The 22,181-nt window shown below is 49.8% G+C and overlaps 7 protein-coding genes and 1 non-coding gene across 8 annotated transcripts; 6 read left to right on the top strand and 2 right to left on the bottom strand.

Moving 5' to 3' along the window:
* Positions 1 to 32: 32 nt before the first annotated feature.
* On the bottom strand, positions 33 to 1,294 carry Aspvir_001920 (DODA-type extradiol aromatic ring-opening family dioxygenase; the record flags this gene model as incomplete). Its single annotated transcript, XM_043273525.1, has 4 exons — positions 33 to 493; positions 556 to 716; positions 772 to 944; positions 1,007 to 1,294. The coding sequence occupies 4 exons, from the start codon at positions 1,292 to 1,294 to the stop codon at positions 33 to 35; spliced, it is 1,083 nt and encodes a 360-aa protein (XP_043129460.1).
* An 878-nt stretch (positions 1,295 to 2,172) lies between these two features.
* Positions 2,173 to 4,998, bottom strand: Aspvir_001919 (putative chitin synthase activator (Chs3); the record flags this gene model as incomplete). Its single annotated transcript, XM_043273524.1, has 3 exons — positions 2,173 to 2,303; positions 2,374 to 4,554; positions 4,617 to 4,998. The coding sequence occupies 3 exons, from the start codon at positions 4,996 to 4,998 to the stop codon at positions 2,173 to 2,175; spliced, it is 2,694 nt and encodes an 897-aa protein (XP_043129459.1).
* A 2,283-nt stretch (positions 4,999 to 7,281) lies between these two features.
* Positions 7,282 to 7,772, top strand: Aspvir_001918 (uncharacterized protein; the record flags this gene model as incomplete). Its single annotated transcript, XM_043273523.1, has 3 exons — positions 7,282 to 7,319; positions 7,397 to 7,581; positions 7,645 to 7,772. 3 exons carry the CDS (start codon positions 7,282 to 7,284, stop codon positions 7,770 to 7,772), a joined length of 351 nt encoding a protein of 116 aa, XP_043129458.1.
* Positions 7,773 to 9,704: 1,932 nt separating this feature from the next.
* Positions 9,705 to 10,338, top strand: Aspvir_001917 (SNAP receptor SNC2; the record flags this gene model as incomplete). The annotated part of the gene is made up of 3 exons (XM_043273522.1): positions 9,705 to 9,815; positions 10,011 to 10,242; positions 10,316 to 10,338. The coding sequence occupies 3 exons, from the start codon at positions 9,705 to 9,707 to the stop codon at positions 10,336 to 10,338; spliced, it is 366 nt and encodes a 121-aa protein (XP_043129457.1).
* Positions 10,339 to 11,810: 1,472 nt separating this feature from the next.
* On the top strand, positions 11,811 to 14,651 carry argEF (bifunctional acetylglutamate kinase/N-acetyl-gamma-glutamyl-phosphate reductase; the record flags this gene model as incomplete). Its single annotated transcript, XM_043273521.1, has 3 exons — positions 11,811 to 14,219; positions 14,296 to 14,536; positions 14,596 to 14,651. 3 exons carry the CDS (start codon positions 11,811 to 11,813, stop codon positions 14,649 to 14,651), a joined length of 2,706 nt encoding a protein of 901 aa, XP_043129456.1.
* A 1,165-nt stretch (positions 14,652 to 15,816) lies between these two features.
* On the top strand, positions 15,817 to 18,414 carry Aspvir_001915 (Rad21/Rec8 N terminal domain protein; the record flags this gene model as incomplete). The annotated part of the gene is made up of 7 exons (XM_043273520.1): positions 15,817 to 15,835; positions 15,935 to 15,971; positions 16,029 to 16,169; positions 16,228 to 16,362; positions 16,447 to 16,942; positions 16,994 to 17,572; positions 17,647 to 18,414. The coding sequence occupies 7 exons, from the start codon at positions 15,817 to 15,819 to the stop codon at positions 18,412 to 18,414; spliced, it is 2,175 nt and encodes a 724-aa protein (XP_043129455.1).
* Positions 18,415 to 19,028: 614 nt separating this feature from the next.
* Aspvir_001914 lies at positions 19,029 to 19,100 on the top strand. The gene has a single exon. It is a non-coding gene; the product is annotated as a tRNA-Arg (tRNA).
* A 1,447-nt stretch (positions 19,101 to 20,547) lies between these two features.
* Positions 20,548 to 21,993, top strand: Aspvir_001913 (DUF3237 domain-containing protein; the record flags this gene model as incomplete). The annotated part of the gene is made up of 5 exons (XM_043273519.1): positions 20,548 to 20,616; positions 20,706 to 21,188; positions 21,248 to 21,568; positions 21,619 to 21,913; positions 21,965 to 21,993. The coding sequence occupies 5 exons, from the start codon at positions 20,548 to 20,550 to the stop codon at positions 21,991 to 21,993; spliced, it is 1,197 nt and encodes a 398-aa protein (XP_043129454.1).
* Between the last annotated feature and the right edge of the window lie 188 nt (positions 21,994 to 22,181).

Here is a 22,181-nt window from a genome sequence, read left to right as displayed (position 1 = left end):
GGGAATTTCTACACCAATCTCACTTATGCTTACTACAGCGAGCTATTATTGCTTACATCACCAAATCTATACTGCGCCCAGCTCATACTTCCCTCCTTCAACGTCCAGAGTCTCTTTCCAAGATCATCTTCCGCAGCGCCAGCTCCGATATGAATGGGTAGCACATGATCAAAGGATGGATGGGCTTGACGGGCATCGGGTCGCTTCAGGAGGTCAATCATGGCCTGCTCTCTTTCTGCAGGCGGCTTCGTGACAGCGTCCTTCAGAGCCTCGTCAAAGCTAGTAGTGTACGGCATTGGCTTGGGGTTGCCCCAAGTGAACCGCAGGTCGCGCAGGTTGTGGACTGCCATACCCGATACAATGATCAGGATATTCTCATCGCGGAGCTTGGATACCGCTTGTCCGAGTTGGTAGTGCTGAGCAGGATCCTCGGTGTCGAACAAGGACACCTGCACTATCGGGACGTTCAAGGGGTTGGAGTCTGGCTCAAACGCTGCATTCCACGCATTACTACCGGCCCACCAATTCACGCAACGGATATCTCGAGCCACTTACCGCACTTGAAGCTGACCCAAACACCATGATCTAAACCTCTCTTCACTCCCTCCGCTTTGATGCCCGCCTCCTTCAACGCATCAAGCACCTTGTTCGCAACCTCTTTGCTCCCAACATTAGGAAACTTCTCCTTGTAATAGTGGCTCGGGAAGCCGTAGAAACTAACAGAGCCCACTCAGCATGCATAACCGAGCACGATGTCATGATTCCACCTACTCGTATATAAGATCCGTCATCTCAGCTGTATTCACCTGAATCGTGTCGCGACCAGCCTGCCAATGCGCAGAGAACACCACAACAGCCCGCGGCTTGACTTTGGTGGTGATCTCGCGCCCGATCTCACCTAATTTACTGTACGCCGGGTGGTCTCGCTCATACATGATATTCGGCTGTAGCACCCAGTCAATCGCACCATTCCCCGACCTACGCGTAACAAGGAAAGAAGACTCACACCCCCATGACTCAAGAAGTAAACTGGCGTTCTCATCGTGCTGCCGGATTTCGAAATAGCAGAGCTTGTCGAGATATTTCTCTTCACCACAGCAGCAGCCTGCGTTCCGAAGAGTCGTCTAAGCCCGAACAGCTTGGCAGTGGTATTAGTATTTTCGGCGCTGAACCCGTAGCCGAACGCAGCGAGGAGTATCGCCGCTAACAGAGAGGTGAGCGAGAGAATTGCGAGTTTCCTACTGCTGTGTTGGTCGCTTGTGCTGGATGGGGGAGTATTGGCAGCTGAAGACATATATCCGTATCTCTATCGGATAAAGCGGACAGGAATGCTGTCAGCCGGGTTTGCGGTGGCTAGACAAGAATATATACAAGGGGGCGCACAGACGAGATGTTAGCAAGTCAGAGGGGCTGAAAATTTAGGAATATCTAAGCATGGATTTATCGTGAAAAGATTGCGTCTTCAACTTCTACCTCGAAGCAATTGTAATCAATACTAAGCAAATGGCCCCATCGGTTCCGCCATCAGCAAAAGTGCGGAATCAGCCCGCTTTGTGCTTTTCCTGTCGGACCATGACAATGTCAGTCCTATCATGGTGTCCGTGTCTATAAAACTTATACACTGTCAGATGGATATCTGGATGCTGTGTTATGTCAGATGCGAGTGGACGACATCATTTAAATCTGTCAGCTTTCCATGCAGTAAGCCAGTTACTGTCGGAGAATGGATCTGGCCTGGTGTATCGAACCAGTCCAGGACATCAGATAGTGGTCGCGGCTTTATAAACCACTCTATGCGACATTATCAGAAGGCCGCGGTTCTTGGCTCTTTGTTGTTTTACGCGGCACTAAGAGGACAGAGCAGAGCGTGAGGATGGAAACATGGCCATTATTCCTTCGGTACATCACGAAAAAGACAAACGGAGACAGCAGAGCAAATGTACAAGAGCGGAGCATCCGTCTCCAAAATGGCACCTTTTCCAACATTATACATTGCGTCAACATGCGAAGTTGGTAATGTCATTAGGGGGTATATGCGTCAAATGCAGGCAAAACATGCAATCTAGCCGACGAAGGAGAGCAACGCCATAGGAATAACAAAAAAAAAAAAAAAAAAAAAACGTAGGTGCACGAGGAAACCAATCGTGAAATACGTGACGCATGAATCCGAGTTTACATGAGGACGCAATCGCCCTCGTTCTGTTGCCGATTGACAGCGGAGCGAGAGAGACGGGTCTTTTGCATGCGAGCCCCGCCTTTCTTGATTTCCTCGAGACGTTCCCGAGCCTTGGGAAAACCTTGAGCTGGTGGGTTGAAGCAAACACATTAGCTTGAGACACGGAGACCGCAGACAGAAGACGGGAAGGAACTTACCAGCTGCTCGCCAATACCATCTTTTGGCATCATCCAGATTGGCTGCGACTCCAATGCCAACTTCAGTGAAATAACCCATCGCATATTCTGCCTTCGCAAGACCCGCGGTGGCTGCCTTGCGCGCCCAAAGGTAGGCCTCAGTGTCGCTTTGCTGAAGTATGCCTTCAGAACCCGTCAGATACCACCCGCTCAGGGCCAGCTCACTCTGGTGCTCTCCTTGTGCTGCAGCGTGCGTGTACCAGAAGATACTCTGTCGAGGATCCACCGGACAACCCATCAAGCCGTATTCATAGGCAGCACCAAGTCGGAATTGGGAGAACTTGTAACCCAGCTCTGCAGCCTGATGGAACAGTTGAGAGGCATACGCTTCGTCACGAATGACGACGTCATTGTCAGTGGCGTTTGCGTACATGAGCGCAAGCTCATGGAGAGCGTGTGGGTTTTCTGGGTCAGCACGCTCGGCCGCCCGTTTGAGCCATGAAACACCCTCACGAGGATTTCTGGCTTGGCCTAGGAGGCCCTTAACGAGAATCATTCCCATCTTGTACATAGCAGGAGTATCTCCCAAGGTAGCAGCGCGTTTGTACCATTGCACTGCCTTGAACGGATCTCGCTTCGTTCCACCGCCTTCTTCTTGGCCAATCTCGCAGCACACGGCAACCCGATAAGCGGATTGAGCGTGCCCTTGCTTCGCTGCGGAATGGTATAGGTTGAAAGCTTCCTTCGGGTCTACCAACAGGCCCAATAAACCCTGGCCGTAACAATCCGCAAGGTAGAACTGAGCATCTGCATAACCACTGGATACCAACTTTTTGACGATCTTGTGCGCATCCATGATGTATTTTTCTCTAGCCCTAGCTTTGGTTTTCGGATCCATCCTGCTATTTTCGACAAGGACCGTCGAGGCCTCAACCAGTTTCTGTGCCAGTAGAAGTTGAGTCTTCTGGTCGGCCGCTCCGCCCCGTACCACTTGCTGCAAGCGCTCAAGCTCTTCGTGAGTGACAGGCGCAGGCGCGGAGTCTTCCGGCTGAGCGATAGGCTGGGTCTGCGGGACGGTGGAGGTTGGAGATCTCGGAGTGTTACTATTGTCGTACTGCCGCACTGGAGGCGGCTTGCTGCCCTGGTCATGACCTAGACGGAAAGGCGCAGGATGATGAGGCAGGGCGTCCGGATTTTGTTGCGAATCGAATTCAGTCGTCTCATTGACCATCTGTGGTTGCTCGTTCGCAAATCCAGGCTGATTCACCCTGTACGGTCGAGGAGGTCCATTTCCATAGGCTGGAACAGCAGGCCCTCGACTTCCCTGTCGTTGCATATATTGATTATTCATCGGGTCCTCGTAAGAATCCGGCTGCCCATTGTAGCCCTGGTCCATACTGCCCTGAGTTCGGACAGGGGACGCTGATGGTGGGTTACCGGGTAGGTCGAATTGGAACCCTGCACTATCAAACCGGTTCGGTGTACTGACCCCAGCAATATTGTGTTGCGACTGAGGGTACTGATTGGCACTACCGGAATGCGGGTTGAACGCTGCATACTGGCCTTGGGATGAAGCGGCAGGGTCAGCAGGTGCTCTCGCTTTCGGCTTCGGCTGTTCTAGCCCCGGCAGACTCTCATCGATGACCTTGCCACCGTCAGGGATGGCATCAAAGTTAGGCATGTCGGACTCGTCGGCATGAGCTGTTCTGTAATAGCTCAGCAGTTCATCGGTATCACTGTAATCATTCGATGAGGTAGGGTCCTGATAGGTGGGCTGCCCAGGATATGTGGGTTGGGCAGCAGAGGACGTGGGCGATGCCGAATGCACAGGCATCGTAGCACTTCTGTTAATGTAAGGCATCGGTGGCGGCTCGCCGGCGGAAGTGTAGGAGCGCTCATAGGCATCCGAAGGTCGCCGCCCGGAGCGTCCTGCACTGGCCGACCTCATAGGACCAGGATAGACTCCCCTCCCTCGACCAGGCGATGTAGAACCGGATTGCCGAGGGATATCACGTCTTCCGTGCGATGTTTGCGGGCGATCGGGGGGATTCCCAGGTGGCACCTGGCCATTGAGCTTCATTGCCGCCATACCGTTCTCAATACCTCTAGTGCCGGCGGCGCCGCGCGCCTCTTGCGCTGGAAACGTGGGAAACGGGTTATCCCATGCCATTCTGTCCTGTTCCGGTGCGGGCGGACGTCCAGCTAGGCCTTTCGATCAACACTTGCTCAGGGAAGTTGGTTGTGCATGTATCGCTTTCACTTACACGGTCTCGTCCGGTCCTGCCTTGGAGGTGGCCTCCTGTCTCCGTAGCCGCGACGACTGTCGGGGCCGGGTGGTGGTCGTCCATTATAGCCATAGCTTCGATCATGGGGCTGCTCTGCAGGAGGACCATAACCCCCACGAGGGGGTCGCGGAGGGCCTCGCGGGGCCCCCTGAGATCTCGGAACAGCTCGATCGTCAGGGTAACCGTACCCGGCGTTGTCATAACCTCGGTCGCCACGAGACCCATAGTTGTAGTCGCTGTATCCAAGGTCATAAGACCCATCTTGCATCTGACTTGGCGGCAGGGGGCCTCGTGGTGTAGGACGAGGGCCGTAGTTTCTGACCGGAGGAGGCCTCTGCGATTGAGGTGGGGGGTATGCCATGCTCGGTAACAGCTCTTATCAGTTAAGGGATGGTCGGTAGTCGTCGCGAATTAGTGGGTCGGCGCCAGCCTTGATGTTGTCTTGTTCTCCAGGAAGTAAACGACGGCAGATTCACGGTGACCCCACAATAATGCTTTCTGGTGAAGGCTTTATACCGTCCATAAAACCCGTCAGTCCAGCGCAAACAAAGAGCCAAACGGAGATTAAGAGGAGGGGTGTGGTCCAGACCTGAGAATGATCGAAAGCGGCCTTGAACGGCGGGAAGAAAGATGCGGAGATACCAAGCGACAAGCACACAAGGTTTCAGCAAGGGGGGATGAAAGGAATGTAATCCACCCGATCATGCGAGTAGTGGAGGGTGCGCAAATCCTGCATTAGGAAAAGATACATTATTGTCAGCGGATAGACACTTTTTGGCGATCTGTCGCAACAGGACTACTACCGAGATCCTGAGTCGCGATCGGACTGACGATGCGAGGACTGACCGGTCGACTATCCACGCGCAGCAATGCTGTTTCTCCGGATTGGCATGAAGGAAAATCAAAGTCCAATTGAATCGTAGACGAAAACGAGTGTCCAAAAGTGAAAACCACCACCTTCTGTGACAAGAGCGTGTGACCAAGGACAAACACCCTCGGTTTTCAGAAAATGACAAGAGGGAGGGGAGCAATTTATTTTGACAATCGATGCTCACTAGTTCGCAGTGGTGGAGTTCGGAGCAATTAAGGATGAAAAGCTAATGAATAATAATGATTAGGCAGAAGGTGCGCACTTAAAAGCAGATACTCGGTCTTGGATCTCTTTAATTCATCACATAATCTGATATTAAACCATGAACAGAGAATCCAAGGAACCATTGTTCTACCTAAGAGCTAGGTAATAAAAATCTACCAGTAGCTTCTGCGACAGGAGTGGGCTATCCAGTATTATTATTGTAAGTAGACCCAGCTCGCCAGGCTCCCTTCAAAAAAGTAACTGCAGAGTATATGCAAGATTTGATTAAGGAGAACCCTTGGATTACTTCCTAAACACTTTGGCTGCACTTGCATGGCATATCGAAATGCATACGGGAGAGATACACCCCAGTGCATACCTATCCTTAGAGTCATTAGTCTTTCGTCGGCTGTATTAAACTGTGTGTGAAACATGATGACACTTCTAATCCATCCTTATCCCTTGACCCACTTGCTTTATTCTACTTTCTGTGGACCAAAGGCCACCTTTTGATTCCCGTGGACTACTCGAATCTAACAGGTATGGACAATATTTAGTTTCCAACTTAGTATCCTCTCATTGCCAGGGTCAAAATCCATATCTACTGCCAATACTCCGTACATGTGACGGTGTTGTCATAGGATGAAGGTCGAAGACTGGTGAGACAAGTCTCATGTACACCATACGATGACAATGATGAAATATCGAATATCACTGGTAGTTGGTCATCCTCGTGTTGATCTTCAGGGGTTGATTCCTGAGATGTCCCGGTGCATCAGGCAAGATACCTCTGCGCAGGACATTATGAGATCGTGCCTAATGATTGTAACAATATCGAGATCTGCTTATTGATACTTCCCTTGCATAGTCTAGAGTACTGTAATTTAGCAGAAGTGATCACCTGCACCAATGCAAAGGGATTTCCGTAACAGGTTCAAACGTGATCATTTGAAGCTGATTCGCAAATGATTATGGAGCATGAGGATGGTTTAAGTGTTCTTGTTGCATTACTGGTAATATTAGGTAACTAATGCTGGATGAATACTCTGAATGTAAGAGTGGAAAGCGTGTACCCACCACGGAGTATCTACACCCTACCCTAGTCCATACAGTTCAACACTGTTAGTTGCTAGCGAATCGGCGGTGCGGGAGGTGTGGACTGCGGAGAAAGGGATTCAAAATTTGAACACCTTGCCTTGGAAGAGGAAAACGAATACGACCAGTGATGATTCGGAGAGTGACCATCAGCTGCGCCACATGTATTCAGCAAACACAGCCTCAGCAGCTAAGCCACAGATTGGTCGTGATCGCCCGATAATGTTCCCACCTGCACCGAGCTACTGATGCTATCCGATAGAAGCGAGGTCATAACCACTGCACACATCGCTCCCGTCTAAGCCAGCTGCAAACGCTCGAAGTGGGCTCCGTCATATCCGAGAGGGTCGCGGAAATACTGTTGACCAAAGCACCTCTCTCGACATCGGCGTCTTTCGTCCCGACCTGCCTTTTTCGCGTGCATTCATATTCCTAACAGAGTGTCGTCATAGCCGTTGCTGAAAATAGCCCACTATGTCTCGGGCGGGGACTTGGTTAAAGATGCTGGTGGCGTAAGGACTCTCTTTCACGATGGTTAGGAGGTTTCTCATTATGCGCGTCTGACAATTGTGTCTCTTTCTGTCGACAGTGGAACCGTGATCTGCGTCGGCGGCCCAGCATTCGTCCAATCCATCCGACCTACCGACGAGGAATTATTCAAGCGATACAACCCCGATCTTCAGAAGCGGAGCTTGGAGGAAGGCGATCGCCGCGCTCGAGAGTTTGATGAATACGTTACACGGTTGAAGCAATGGTCCAAGTCGGATAAGTCGAGTGCGTCCTTAACCACACCGGTTGGCATCTAGGAAGTCATTGCCTAATATTTCTGCATTCTAGTTTGGTTCGCTGCACAGGAACAGCAAGAACAGAAGCGCGCAGAGCTCGAGAGTCAACGGAGTCAGACGAAGGAGGAAGCCAGGTCACAACGCGAAGAGATGCGGAAGGAGTTGCTGGGGGAGAAATGAGCTGTCAAATGTGACGCGCTTGCATTGAAATCAGATTGCCATGAACGGCCTTTGGAGTAAGATCTGCTTAGCAGAGCATTGCCCCTATTGTTTTCACTTTGCTTGTATTTATATGCATAACTGATGTCCCTGGTGCTAGCAAAAGCTTATGTATATTATGATGTGAACATTTTCAAGAGCCATCCGGCTAGATTGGCACCAGTCCTTTCTTTCTGCATCACAAGAACATACATTGCGCGCCTTGGAGGTTCGAGCGATTGTTGGAGACGCAATTTGATTTAGCCGTATGATCACAATGACATACCGTCGGTACCGAACCAACGTAAACATGAATATCCAGCGTGACAGGTAGGCCATGAACGATCTCCGGTCTACGTTGCATTTCCCGGCTGTTTGGCATGCGACTTCGCTCATGATATCGCCGACGGGAAGAATACGTCAACGCCTTTGATTATGCCCTCCAATCGAGCTTTCCACATACTAACGATTGAACTGTACCATTGCAAGTTAGCGATGAGAGTACCACTGCGTGATTGAGCTTGGGCGTATCCGATTCAGCGGGTATGACGGCAGACTGAAAGTACTTCGGGCAATCGCCACTGAAGTATGCAGGGAAAAGATCGATAACCGTCTAGTGATAACTGAGTATTCAAGTAGCTCCTGTAGCCGAGGAGGTAGCGAACAACGTAGGCGACCCCAGAATCTGACGTACGGAGTACACCTCAATCCGTCCATTATGATAATGGTGGTAAATCAGAGTCCCAATTATCAGTCGAGATCCTTCAAGCGTCTTTTGCGAGTGACTGTTTTCTGAATTGGAATCGCTGCAGAAAGTCAGCAGTGGATGAGTGCTGTTTTTGTTCCCCTTGATACCGGATCCAGCGGACAACACTGTTCATGGACTCTGAGTGATGGCACTGGCCATTTCTTATCATGATGATGATTTCACACGGAAGATTTTTTTTGGTACTATGTATACACAGGACCAAGTAATGACACGGAGAGATGATACTTTGTGCATGCAGAGCAATATGTCTTGGCGATTCGCGGACATGTGGGCTGTCTCCTTGACTCCGGCTCCGCCGCTGCAGCTTCGAGGAATCGACACTGAACATACTCTCGAGATGAGATGGAAGGAAGGAGCCTGGTTAATTTTGAACTGATCATGTCTGATGTGAGTGCATTGAAAATCCTAGGAAATCATTTCTCAGCCCGAGACCAGACGAACTTAGTTCTTGGCTGTGGCGTGTTGTCAAAAAAAGACGTCTGCTCAGTTGTAATGTTGCACAGCCTCTTGCTGATATCGTGGAGGTACTCCGTGCTCTGTACTCCATAGCCTATTATGATATCTAAAGGCACGTGTATGCAGAGTTCAACATTATCCTCTTGATGGGCCTCTTCATTTCAACCAAGTGACGATGTTACGAGCTAGAAAAGTGCCAGAGAACTTGCAGTACTTATGCTATCTGTAGTCATCATACTACTTTTCAGCAGCATCAACTGCATCAACTTGTTCTTGCACTGTTGTATGAAGTTCTCTTCCCTTCTTTGTAGGTTCCATGATAAAAATAGCTGCCTAAGAGTGTCTGGCAACGATGAGTGGCTCGCATGTCACGTGCCAGGTCCGATCAAATTAGACCCGATTCCAATCTCCAGAAGGCGAGCGGCGATTTATCACACCCTGTCAGCTTCACTCCGCCATCGCTCTGACTATTTATCTCTCACTACGCTACAAGGCCCTCCTGCGCACTATCATTTATCACGTTCGCCTCTAGTTTTACCGTGATTTCGGTCCTACGACATTTACGACATCTCATCTGCGAATAGAAGGCTCCAAAACAGGTCTTCGCAAGCTTCCAAGCAGAGTCGGTGATCCACCAGCTCTTACCACTCGAACTCAGGATATAACGAATTTCATCCTCGAAAGTCATCATGTCTGAGCAGCCTTACGATCCTTATATCCCTTCTGGCTCTAACGGGCCCTCCGCCAGCGGCGGCAACGCAGCGCAGAATGGCGATCCTCGGACAAGGGAAATCGACAGAGTAAGTGAATTGACTTGTCTCCCAGCATTGAAAGAATAGCCTCTACGGCCCGGGTTTGCAATTATTGAGGCTATATGGCAAGTTCCAAAGCTTGTCATGTCGCACGAGCGCTATCCTTTTTTGGCGGTCGAGGCTTTAGGTTCTTCAATGCCTATTCTGAACTATTTGGCTGACTCTTTCCCCCTTACCCAATAGAAAATCCAAGAGACCGTCGATACGATGCGCTCAAATATTTTCAAGGTATCGGAGCGTGGCGAACGCCTGGACTCTTTGCAGGACAAGACAGACAACCTGGCCGTATCTGCCCAGGGCTTCCGTCGTGGCGCTAACCGCGTGAGGAAGCAAATGTGGTGGAAGGACATGAAGATGCGCGTGTGCCTGGTCATCTGCGTTATCTGCTTACTCATTGTCATCATTGTTCCTGCCGGTATGTCTTCTGCTCCGCTCACTCTCCGCACACTCAGGGCGACCGAATGCGCTGGCTAACTTTTGGATTCTAGTTGTCACGACCACCAGACATTAAGTTACGAATGCAGCGAAAGTCATGTCTGATTTTGGGAATGGATGTTATTTTCCAGCAGGTCTATTTGCGTTGAGGTTGTGTAGTTTCGTTTTCAGCCACTAATACCTTTCTGCTTCTTTTCTGGGCATCAACAACTTCTGTGCTTATGAATCAAGCTTCGTGTCTCGGTAAGCCTCTGGCGAGATACTCGTCTGATGCACGGATGGGCTATACTATATGATCCGTCGCTGGTGAAGATGTAAATGATACTCCGAGCTCCGGCACTTCCCCGTGTTTCAATACGTTATTGCCTTTTGATTTTTGTGTCGACTTTGTCCGCCATCACTTATAATGAAATGAGTCCGTATATGGCAATTCTGATGATACTGCTATCTCTGCTCTCAATTATAAGGTATGGTGACTTGACGAGTGAGAACGTGCCTAAGAAGATATAGCTATCTCCACCATCAAGTATCTAGCCACAAGTACAGAACGCAATGTAAGGCCTTAGATCTCCATCCTCCAGGTACGAGAGGTGGAGCTTCTTATATGGAGTACGCTAGCCAGGCTAGCCAGGCTAGCCTATGAAGGGGTCAGGAGGAACCACCAAAAGATCAGATAACGAAGGCGCAGAAAAGGCACGAGTTCGAATATCCGCTGTTCGTAACTTTCTGCAAAGTGCTGGCTCTGATTGAAGGCCCAGAAGGTTGGCTACGTTCAGTCAGCCCTCCAGCGCAGAATATTATGCCAAAATGGATAGGAAGAAATTTACTACTAGTGGGTTAATTTGATAATCAGATGAGTGATTATTGCTGCATGGCGGCCCGTACTATGAATGGCTAGGATTTCTCGAAATGATCAATCATAGCAGCCAATTCCGCGTATACTGGGACTATTACAAAGTTAGGAAAAGAAACGGAGATCATATCGCGCGACCAAGATTGTTCCTTCCCACAGGCCCATAGTCTGATAGAGAGGTACCTTAGTTTGACTACCTATTGAGTCACGATAGCCGGCTCCGATGGTCGCAGCCAAGCTCGGGCTCACATTGGTCGGACAGGCTTTATGACTCTCTGATGTCTCTCCAGTCTTCTTCGCCCTCCTTCTCCTCCTTACTATTTCTAGGATTCTTTTTCAAGATTCTAGTGGTGCTAAACACCTCATATTAGGTGTTGAGTCATTTTCCCCCCTCGCGACTCTGGGTTCTCTAAAAAAGCAGGCGAGAAAAACCGCGCAGGGTAGCGGCTGTGAGTACCACCCGCCTTAATTATTGGAAAAAACCCACTCCGACGTGCGGCCGATTTCCTGGGCGTCTTTGGAGATCAAACTCTTTGGAGTGTGGTAAAATCCATTGCGCACCCACGCAAACCCTTCTGTAGACCTCTGACTTGGTTCTACTTTTCTTCTTTGCTATCTCTTACTCACACTGAGTTGCATCTAGACATTGTGTTCATTCCAAGACGATTGAAAGCTGCCGCATGCTGGTTGACAGGATGTTCTCCCTTCGCACTGCTGTGCGGAGAGCTTCCACCAGCAAGCCCGTCCGCGCTCTCTCCGCACCGCACGCCGTTTCCTCTGCGAGACTCTGCTCTCCTCGTCATGCTCTGAAAGCTTCCGCTGTCCCGTTGCTGCAGAGCCGCCCCTATTCCCGTGCCGCAGATTCTCACCTCTCGTCAACTCGGTCTACCGTTGTCCAGCTGCTGAGCAACATTGGTTCGAAGCGTGAGGTGCAGCAGTATCTCTCTCATTTCACATCGGTCTCCTCTCAACAATTCGCCGTGATCAAGGTTGGCGGTGCTATCATTACCGAACACCTTCAGACCCTATCCTCGGCTCTTGCCTTCCTCAACCACGTCGGTCTCTACCCCATTGTCGTCCATGGAGCCGGACCTCAGCTCAATCGCATGCTGGAGGCTGCTGGCGTGGAGCCACAATTTGAAGATGGTATCAGAGTGACGGATGGCAAGACTTTGGCCCTTGCCAGGAAGCTGTTTTTGGAGGAGAATCTGAAGCTGATCGAGGAGCTGGAACGTATGGGTGTGAGGGCCCGTCCAATCAACGCAGGCGTGTTTTACGCCGACTACCTCGACAAGGAGAAGTACAACCTAGTTGGTAAGATCAACGGTGTCAACAAGAAGCCTATCGAATCTGCCATCGAAGCTGGCTGTCTGCCCATCCTGACCTCTATGGCGGAAACCCCTGACGGCCAGGTTTTGAACGTGAACGCGGACGTCGCTGCCGGTGAGTTGGCCCGCGCCGTGCAGCCACTCAAGATCGTCTACCTTGCTGAGAAAGGCGGATTGTTCAACGGTGACACTGGTGAGAAGATCTCTGTGATCAATCTCGATGAAGAGTACGACCACTTGATGACGCAATGGTGGGTGCGCCACGGCACTCGCTTGAAGATCAAGGAGATGAAGGACCTGCTCAACGACCTTCCCCGTACCTCGAGCGTTGCCATCATCCACCCCGCTGATCTCCAGAAGGAACTGTTCACCGACTCTGGAGCTGGAACTTTGATCCGCCGGGGTAACAAGGTGCACACAAAGACTTCTCTTTCCGAGTTCGAGGATTTGGAGAAGGTGAAGGATGTGCTTGTCCGCGACCGCGAGGGCCTTGATGCGAGGGCTACTGTCGACCGCTACGTCGAAGGCTTGAAGGAGCGTGACTTCAAGGTTTACTATGATGAGCCTATGGAAGCTCTTGCTGTCGTCTTGCCCCCAAGCAAAGATAACTCTTCTTCCTTCCCCCACCTGGCTACGTTCACGATCACCAAGTCCGGATGGTTGTCCAACGTTGCCGACAACGTCTTCGCCGCTATCAAGAAGGACTTCCCTCAGTTGGTCTGGACAGTCAAGGAGAACGACGAGAACCTTACATGGTTCTTTGACAAGGCTGATGGTAGTCTGAGCCGCGACGGTGAGGTTCTCTTCTGGTATGGCATCGAGAACGGCGAAGAGGTCAAGCAACTGGTGCAGGAATTCAACCAGCATGGCCGTCAGATGTTTGGTGACATCAACCTCGAGGCCAGACTCCAGCGCGCTGCTCAGGCGGCCACTAACATTGGCAAGGGCTTCGGTGCCAGCGGTGCCTCTGTTGAGCAGAAGCGCGCATTCTCCTCCACCGCTAATGCTTTGCGGGCCGCTCGCTTCGGACGTCCCGCTGTCCCTCCCAGCGCTGTGAGATCATACTCGACCACGAATCCCAACCCTCCTCTGGGAGAGAAGAACATGTCCAACAACCGGCCCTCCAAGGTTGCTCTCATTGGAGCCCGTGGCTACACTGGCCAAGCCCTGATCAACCTGATCAATGCTCACCCCTATATGGATCTCCGCCATGTTTCTTCTCGCGAGCTGGCTGGCAAGAAGTTGCAGGGTTATGACAAGCGTGAGATCATTTACGAGAATCTGAGCCCCGAAGACGTGAAGCGCATGTCTGCGAATGGTGATGTGGACTGCTGGGTCATGGCTCTACCTAACGGTGTCTGCAAGCCGTTCGTGGATGCTGTCAACCAGGGCTCTGAGACGGGTAACGTCATTGTCGACCTGAGCGCCGATTACCGCTTCGACGACAAGTGGACTTACGGTCTTCCTGAGCTGGTCAACCGTGGTAAGATCGCTCAGGCCACTCGTATCTCCAACCCCGGTTGCTATGCTACTGCTGCCCAAATCGGCATTGCACCTCTCGTTCCCTACCTCGGTGGACAGCCCACCGTCTTTGGTGTCTCCGGATACTCGGGCGCTGGCACCAAGCCTAGCCCCAAGAACGATGTGCAGAACCTCACGAACAACATCATTCCTTACAGCTTGACTGACCACATCCATGAGAGAGAGATCAGCACACAACTCGGAACTAGCATTGCCTTTATCCCCCACGTTGCTGTCTGGTTCCAAGGCATTCACGTATGTACTCCGCTAATATTCATCTATTGGCCGTTCTTCTATAAGCTTGTTTCAGGCACTAACCTTGCTCGTAAAGCACACCATCAGCATTCCTCTCAACCAGGAGATGACTTCTCGCGACATCCGCAACATCTACCAGGAGCGTTACGCCGGTGAAAAGCTTGTGAAGATCATTGGTGAGGCGCCTCTTGTCAAGAACATTGCTGGCCGTCATGGTATCGAGGTCGGAGGATTTGCTGTTCACTCCAGCGGCAAGCGTGTCGTTGTTTGTGCTACGATCGACAACCTTCTGAAGGGTGCGGCCACTCAGTGCCTTCGTAAGTACTCCCGTCCAGTGCTGTTTTGAAAGGACAGATTACTCATACACCTGTTACAGAGAACATGAACCTCGCTCTCGGCTATGGCGAGTACGAGGGCATTCCTCTCGAGTAGAACTTTCTGTGAATGATAGATATCGGTTATATATGTATGGTATAGTTCGGGGGAGGTATGTRATGTATATCAAACATGGGTGTGTTTGATAATATAAGGAGATCTCATTTGGCGTCGAATTTTTACATTGGGTTTCCTCCTGGTCATCTTTCCTTTCGCATGTCTCATACCCGCATGCATCTCTGTCGGAGCTATGGTTCGAGAGTTCCGTAAAGACCCCTACATCTCACGCCGTTTTACATAGTCAACCTATTCTTTCTCCCGTTCCCCTAAACTTCCGGGGTTCCGTCTGATAGACTTCCGGTTCTTCGCCTATATTTTCTCATACTGCCGTTATCGTTTCTGTCTAAAATTCACGGGAAAAAGGGTGTATTCTGTCTGGCGATGCATTGATGCTGACGGGCTCAAGATGTGATATCGGGCATTCATAACTTAGCGACTTTCTTCGTGAGCCCTCATCCATCTGCGCGTCTTTGGATTTCACGGTTGGGCAGAGCCCTCCGGTCTGGAAGTCCTGGGCCATGGAAGATTGGTTGCTGGTGTAGACTTACAGTTAGAAAGCAGAGGTAGACAATGGAAGAGTCGATTCGACCAAGTCCGAAAATCAATAACTGGTGGTTCAGCTTTCAGCAGAGTAGGGGCGTCCACGCGAAGTGAGCTTAGTTCCGGACTTGCAGGGGACTCTGGCATTAGGTGCTGAAGCACTCACTTCTACTCTCTTCTTGATCCTCGAGCGAAGAACTTTCCGTCCAGACCCTCCAGCACCTGTCTCGTATCCCTCCATCGCCTCGCATCATTCATAATCGTGCCAACAGTCATCTTCTTTCGCAGGGCATGAGCTTCATTCGAGCTTGATTGATAGGTACACTTTGAGGAAGCAAACCCCCAGCTGCTCTGCAGATGTGATAGTAAGCCTCCGGAGTTCTACAACGCTTCTCGTCCAATATCCTAGAACGTACCTGTGACTGCATTGGGCTAGAAAGCTGACAATCTCAGAGGCCTACGATCTAGGGTATTATTTTGAATCATCATTGCAATATAGAATCTATCCCAGAAACCCTCATACACTAACAGACACGCTCAACGCGCAAAGGCCCAGCTCGCGTCACGACAAGAGTGGTCCAGCTTAACCATATCTAGAAAGACAAGGCCACGAAGGATCATCATGTTCTACAGTCATGAAAGTAAGTACTGTCTTTCTGTAGACTCATTTCTAGAGGCTCTGTGTACTCTCCGGTTCCTTTTTCAGCATTTCACACCGCTGACTCTTGCATTTACTGTAGTACTTACATCACCCGAGCACGGGGTTGCTACGATATGGTATGAATACTTTTCCAACTTAGTACCTGTGTACCAGCTGACATGTTCTTCTCGCAGGCTGGTTGCAACGCTAGGTTCGAGATCCATCACAAGAAGATTGAACAAGAAGGCAATACTGGACGTGGATGTTCCGAAAGCTTGCGAGGTCATCATGGATCCTGCAGCACCTATGGCGTTAAGACTCCAGGGGAACCTACTGTGAGAGCTCCATCATCTGGATAAAACCAGGAGATGGAATTATTGACAGCATACGCAGATACGGAGTCGCCAGAGTCTACAATCAACAATGTCGCTATACACTCACAGATGTGCAGGCAATGCATGACAGATTGAGATCAATGTTGGGAGCTATTCCCGGCACAGCCTTGGATCCGACGGCTGGCAAAGCTAGGTTCGTGGTTTTTCTACTTCTCGACTCGTTATATCGTTGAATTCTCTCAGTCTTGAAAGCATACTAATGCAATGCTTTTCTCAGGCCTGATCAGCTCATCTTGCCGTATGACACGTCGTTCCTTCCTGAGAACAACCTACCAGGGTTGGGTTTGGATTTTTTAGGGTTGAATCCGTCGAAGAATGATAGAGCAAGCCAGCAATCCAGCTTCCTATTACCAATGACTCCTGACCTAAGTCTGACCGCTGCCTCGCGTAACTCCAGTCTGCAGCTTGACTTTGCGTCGCAAGATCTAATCCTGGGGGATATACATGGGTTCGGTTCTGAGAGCGAAATGACGAATTCCATTCAAAGGACCGTTCAACTTGGGCGGATTGCAGCGTCGGCTCTCAATGATGAAGAGGGCATTCTTCTGCAGCCTGACTTCGACTTTGATGAAGACGGAAATCTCATTGAGCTTGGGGGGCTAAACGCTGCTGCTGAGGTTGAAAAGCGCAGCTCTGGCTGGCTTGACGCTGAGGCACCGGTCACTGGTGAGATGAAACAAGGTGAATTGAATGACATCTCCTGGGACTATCAGGTACGTTGTGAACAGTACGGGTTGTTGTTCTTACTGACAATATCTCCCCAGCCAATGCTAGCCGACGAGGGCATGCAAGCCATTACCGAACACGGACAGCCTACCCTTGTTTTCAACGGAGATACATCTATGCCTCAAGCTCCTGAAGTACAACACTCGGAAGAGGTAGAGAATGTATCAGAGACTCGGGAGGCAACAATGCGTCCGAATCGAAGAATCCCGAAAGCCGTTGCAACAGATACTCAAACCGCCCTGCGAAACACTGAACTAGCTCAATACAACAATGAATACGTGCGAAACATGGCTGCTGCTCTAAAGCAGAAGCTGAAGAATAGAGTGCCTACCCAGGCTAAGAAGAATGCAGAGTTCTGGATCTTCGGTCAGGGAATTGGCTCAGTCGGCGTTGGGTTGGGAACTTCTCATGTCCAGCATCCTCTGCACTTCTTCTCCGGCGAGACTTTGTACGCATCACTGACAAACGTCGAAAGATCAAAGAAACGCAAAGGCTCTCCTTCGACAACTGAAGACAGTGATGCTGATTCCGAGAGTCGACGTGTTCGACGCAGGGATGAGTCCGAGGAACAACTCGGCCGAGGTGGACTTCTTCAAGACGATAACAACTTACATGATGTTCGTGGGCTAAACTTTTTTTGCACTGTTTGATTTTTGTCTTATGAGGCATGCAATTACTGACAGTCATCTAGGATATAGAGATTGGCCGTCATGCCTCATCAGTCCTTCGAGACGACTCGTCCCAAATGCCCTGGAATATCACAACGTCCGTCCGAAGCTCCCGGCTTGGGCTGTCTGCCACAAGCATCTTCCGTGGATTTGGCAGCATTAGTGACTTTTCTGCTCGGGGCATTCGCGATTCTGCAGCTTCCGTGCCTCCACCTGCAGCACCAGGCAGAGCTCGAAGTCGCCTAACAAGTGCAAGTCCCCTGGCTGGACGCGGCTTTCAGTACGATTTGGAGGGCCTTGCGATCCCAGGAACCCAAGAAGATGATGTGGATTTCCTCGAAGACATTGACCTAGCTGGCTACCTTCAGAGCGAGCTTGACGTTGGAACCAACGCTGAACCCAAGGATGAGACTGATAGGAAGCGAGCAGCCTTCCGTCACCAGCTGTTGAAATCTAGTATGGACCAGGAGAGCCTGAACTTTCTCGAGTTCCTCAACCTGCAACTCGAGGAGCCCGCTCGAGATTCTGCAGAGCAGGGTACTGTTCATGAGACTGATGCTGGCTTCCTTCGTCTTGATGCCTCTGATGGTAAAGGAGTAGCATTTTCGTTGCTCCTGCCTCCTGAAACTACCTCTCGTACAGTCGCCACGCATGGCCTGATGCACATACTTACCCTGGCAACGAAGGGCTTTCTTTCAGTTCATCAGGAGCCGTACGAGGATGAGAGTACCGAGGAGTACGGCGTTCGCTACAAATTCGGAGAGATATACTTGCGCTTCTCCGAGATGTAGGCATTCCTACGATGGATATCGATCGCAACGCAACGTGTAAGAGTGACATTCAAAATCTTCTCATATTTCATTTTTCAATCTTCGGCTAATAATACGGCTCATATTCAATTATCTGCGATGCAATGACTCTTTCTATTTGCTTCACATTTCTCGTGGAAATGCATTTTTTTTAACTTCTCTGCTTACTATTAATGTGTCCTTTCTCTTTCTTCCTGCTTATTTTTCGTTTTCTCATTTGTCCCTAAAGTCACCATACAATGCTACCAAGATTCTTGTATCTATTGAAATATCTCTTCGAAAAGCATATTTTCGCTTGAACACAGTCACAGCTTTTTCTGAAGTCTGATTCCAAATTATTTGTTAACTTGGATATAGTAGTAAAGCCGGCAGTGTAAGCATTTGGGATATCAAAATGATCCGTGCACGCGACTGCTCTATATTGATCGCTGGTTGATGCAACTAAGTCGCTGGACATTATTAACACAATCACCTGGCGTTAATTAATCTTGTTCATGCTGAAAGGTGGTGCGTGGAGTACACTTCCATTAAGGTAAAACTCGATCAATACTAGCATCTAGATAGGATCTAGGTTCGGGTTTCCTGACGCACTTACTGGCCGGCTGGCCTAATGGTAAGGCGTTGCTCTCCTAAAGCAAAGATTGCAGGTTCGATCCCTGCGTCGGTCGAAGTTTGCCTTTTTTTTGGCGCCCTTCCCTTTGTCCCCAAGATATCCCTCAAATTCATCATCTGATTACTTAAGACCAATCTTGTCGATTCTGTCCGAATTAAATCACCATATGAGTGGAAGATCCCCACGGAGTACCATCTACTACGTATCAACGTTTGGGGTATATATGGCAGAATATATTTCTTGATGAGGACCAGTACGGAGACAAATGTAAACGTGGTAGCGTCACAGGTATTTTCAAGCTGTAAAAACAACTGGCATGTTTCAAGCCTGCATACCAACGACGTATTGGATGTGTTCAGTAATGGCAAATACAGCATCAACAGAGCGCCAGGACGCGCATCAGTCCTTCGCTCAATCCTCGTGCATTTAATATTCACTGAAGAGCTTTTTGACTTGAGACTCTACAAGGTGTAGCATTGTCTGTCCTCTTAATTGACGCCTCCTACTCCGAGGCAATGCGCGAGTGAGATGATGGTTGTGCCACGTTTCAGTGGAGGAATGATCGAAATATATCACTTTAAGATTCAATGTATATCAGATTTATCTACTCTCCATTGAGATGACCGCATCATTAAATAAAGTCCTGACGCACGGGGAATTTACGCAAAATATGCGTAGCAACGGTGAACGGCCATGATTATTGCATGGAAGAGATCCGCGTTACGGGTACACGAGCTTCTACACAGCTAGTCTAGTCTGCTACCTACAGTCCTGATACGCAGTATTATGGCAGTACGGAGTAAAGAGATCTATACTGGTCGGTACCTTTTGTTACTTGACTTGTCCAGAATACTACTAGAAGAGCAACATAGAATATGAAATCGTATTGATAGTCTTTTGGATCTTACATACTCCGTACACCTATCTAAATGGCCGGAGAAGCGACAGAGGAAAATAGCCTTGCTTTCCGCTACCTCAGCTCTACGGCTTGATCATTCGACCCGCGTGACAGATTTAGACTTTCAGCTCTGAAGGCTTCAAATGTGCCAGCGTCCATCAGGCAACGATACGAGCAACAGAAAGAATCGAAGAATATAGAGTATAATGAAAGCCAAGTAATATCCAGAGGAAAGTGCCAAACGAATTATTTTTTAAGGTATTGACCAGTGTAAGATGACCGACCATTGTTGAGTAATGATTTGTAAGGTAGTCATTTCTGGGCCAGTATAAAAATTACGCTTAAGGTAAGGTTCCGTCCTGACGAGCTCGCGTAAGTTAACCGCCACCGTCTTGTCTTGTCCCCGTCTCGTCTCGTCTCGTGTTCTGCCCGTCAAACCGAAACTCTTTCCTTTTCTCCCTCGCTCACCCCGAGTCTGCTCCTCCCAGCTCCCACGACTTACCTCCCCTTACCATCAGCTGAGACCCTTTTTCATCTCTGGTCATCTCTTGCTGTCTCTGTAATTCTGGGTTCATCAAGTTTTCCCCTGTCTTTCTCCTTGAACATGGGTCGTACCGTCGATCAGGAAGTTCACGCGGCGTTCGTCGAGTTCCGCGCCAAGGAAGACGATAAGGTGCGTGACTTGTATTTCCCGTAATATTTCAACCACCCGCTTCACTCTCGTCACTAACAAAACACCTTGTTTGCTTGGTTGTTCTGCAGTGTCTTTCTGTCCAGTGTATCTATTGCCAGCAAATACGCGCAAAGAATACATCGCGCCAGAAGCAACACTTGCTCGAGTGTCCCGGCCTTCGCGGTCAGAATCAAACAGCACAATCTGCGCCCAACGGCATCAGTGCTCCAAATGGATACCCTGCAACTCCTAATGCTGCAGCTGCCACGGCACCTGGTGCTGGCCCAGGGCCTGGCACAGGTGCACTTCCGACTCCCAACGGACCGATGATGACGAACGGCGTCAACCCACATGCTACCTCGATGCAGACTCCACTGCAGAACATGCAAGGACGCGCTGCATTGCCGACTCCCGGCCCTCCCACCGGACCTGCCTCTGCTACTAGTTCCCAGCAGCCGACTCGTGCTACCCCCAAGTCGAAGCCCAAGACCTCCACCTCGAATCTCCCGGCTCCTCCCCTAGACGACGTTCATGCCGCATTTGTCGAGTTTCGTGCAAAGGAGGAAGACAAGGTAAGAGAATTGACTGATCTGGTTTAAACAAAAGTCGATGGATGCTAATTGGGATAAAGTGTCTGTCCGTGCAATGCATCTACTGCCAGCAGGTTCGCGCGAAGAACACCAGCAGACAGCGCCAGCATCTCCTGGAATGCCCCACCTACCTCAGTGTCATGAAAGACTCGATCCCTGCCAATAACCTCTTGCACACATTCCCTGAAGGTGATATCGCTCGGTCTCTCCAGATCCCTGCGCCTACTTTGGAACTGGACTTCCGTATGAGCATCAAGATGAACCCGAAAGTTGCTGTCGGCCCGAGTATTTGGGGTCAGAGAGATTGGGTAACATTCATTGGTGGTCAATGGGCGGGCCGATGGGGCAAAGGCATTGTTTTGGTGAGCGCTCCTTTTTCTTTGTTGCAAAGCAGTGCTAATGCTCTTTATAGCCCGGAGGACAGGACTCGCAGATTGTGACCAAGGAATCTATTACCAACATGCGGTCGAACTATGTGCTCCAAACCGCAGATGATCCTCCAGCCTTCATCATTGTCAAGACTGAAGGATGGCTGACAGGCGCCAAAGACGTTTTGGACAAGGTCAACGACCCTAACATTGCGGACACAATCAATCCCAACACCTACAAGTATCGCGTCAATCTTTCCATGGAAACTGGAGATGAGCGTTACGCTTTCTTGAACACTCTCATGTGGATTGCCAGTGGTTGCCGCAGGGGCCATGAAGGTTAGTTGAGACATTTTTGTCATTTACGGAGTCATGCTAACGAGCCTATAGTCATCTTCGATGCATTCCGCGTCAACTAGATCCGAACCCAAGCAAATCTGTTCCGTCTGTTTATTGAGCGTAGTTTTTTTTTTTTTTTTTTTTTTTTTCTTTGGTGATGGGAAAATATTGGTCTTGTTCATCTTCTTTTCCTTTGTAATGCTATAGGCCAGTCCACTATCTCCATCCGACGTGATAATGTTTCGCCTCACCTTGATGGGTTCCTGCT

The sequence above is a fragment of the Aspergillus viridinutans genome, assembly GCF_018404265.1.
Source record: "Aspergillus viridinutans IFM 47045 DNA, scaffold_10, whole genome shotgun sequence".
NCBI classification, from domain to species: domain Eukaryota; kingdom Fungi; phylum Ascomycota; class Eurotiomycetes; order Eurotiales; family Aspergillaceae; genus Aspergillus; species Aspergillus viridinutans.
Note: the sequence above shows the minus strand (reverse complement) of the source record. Positions and strands in the feature narration are given on the sequence as shown.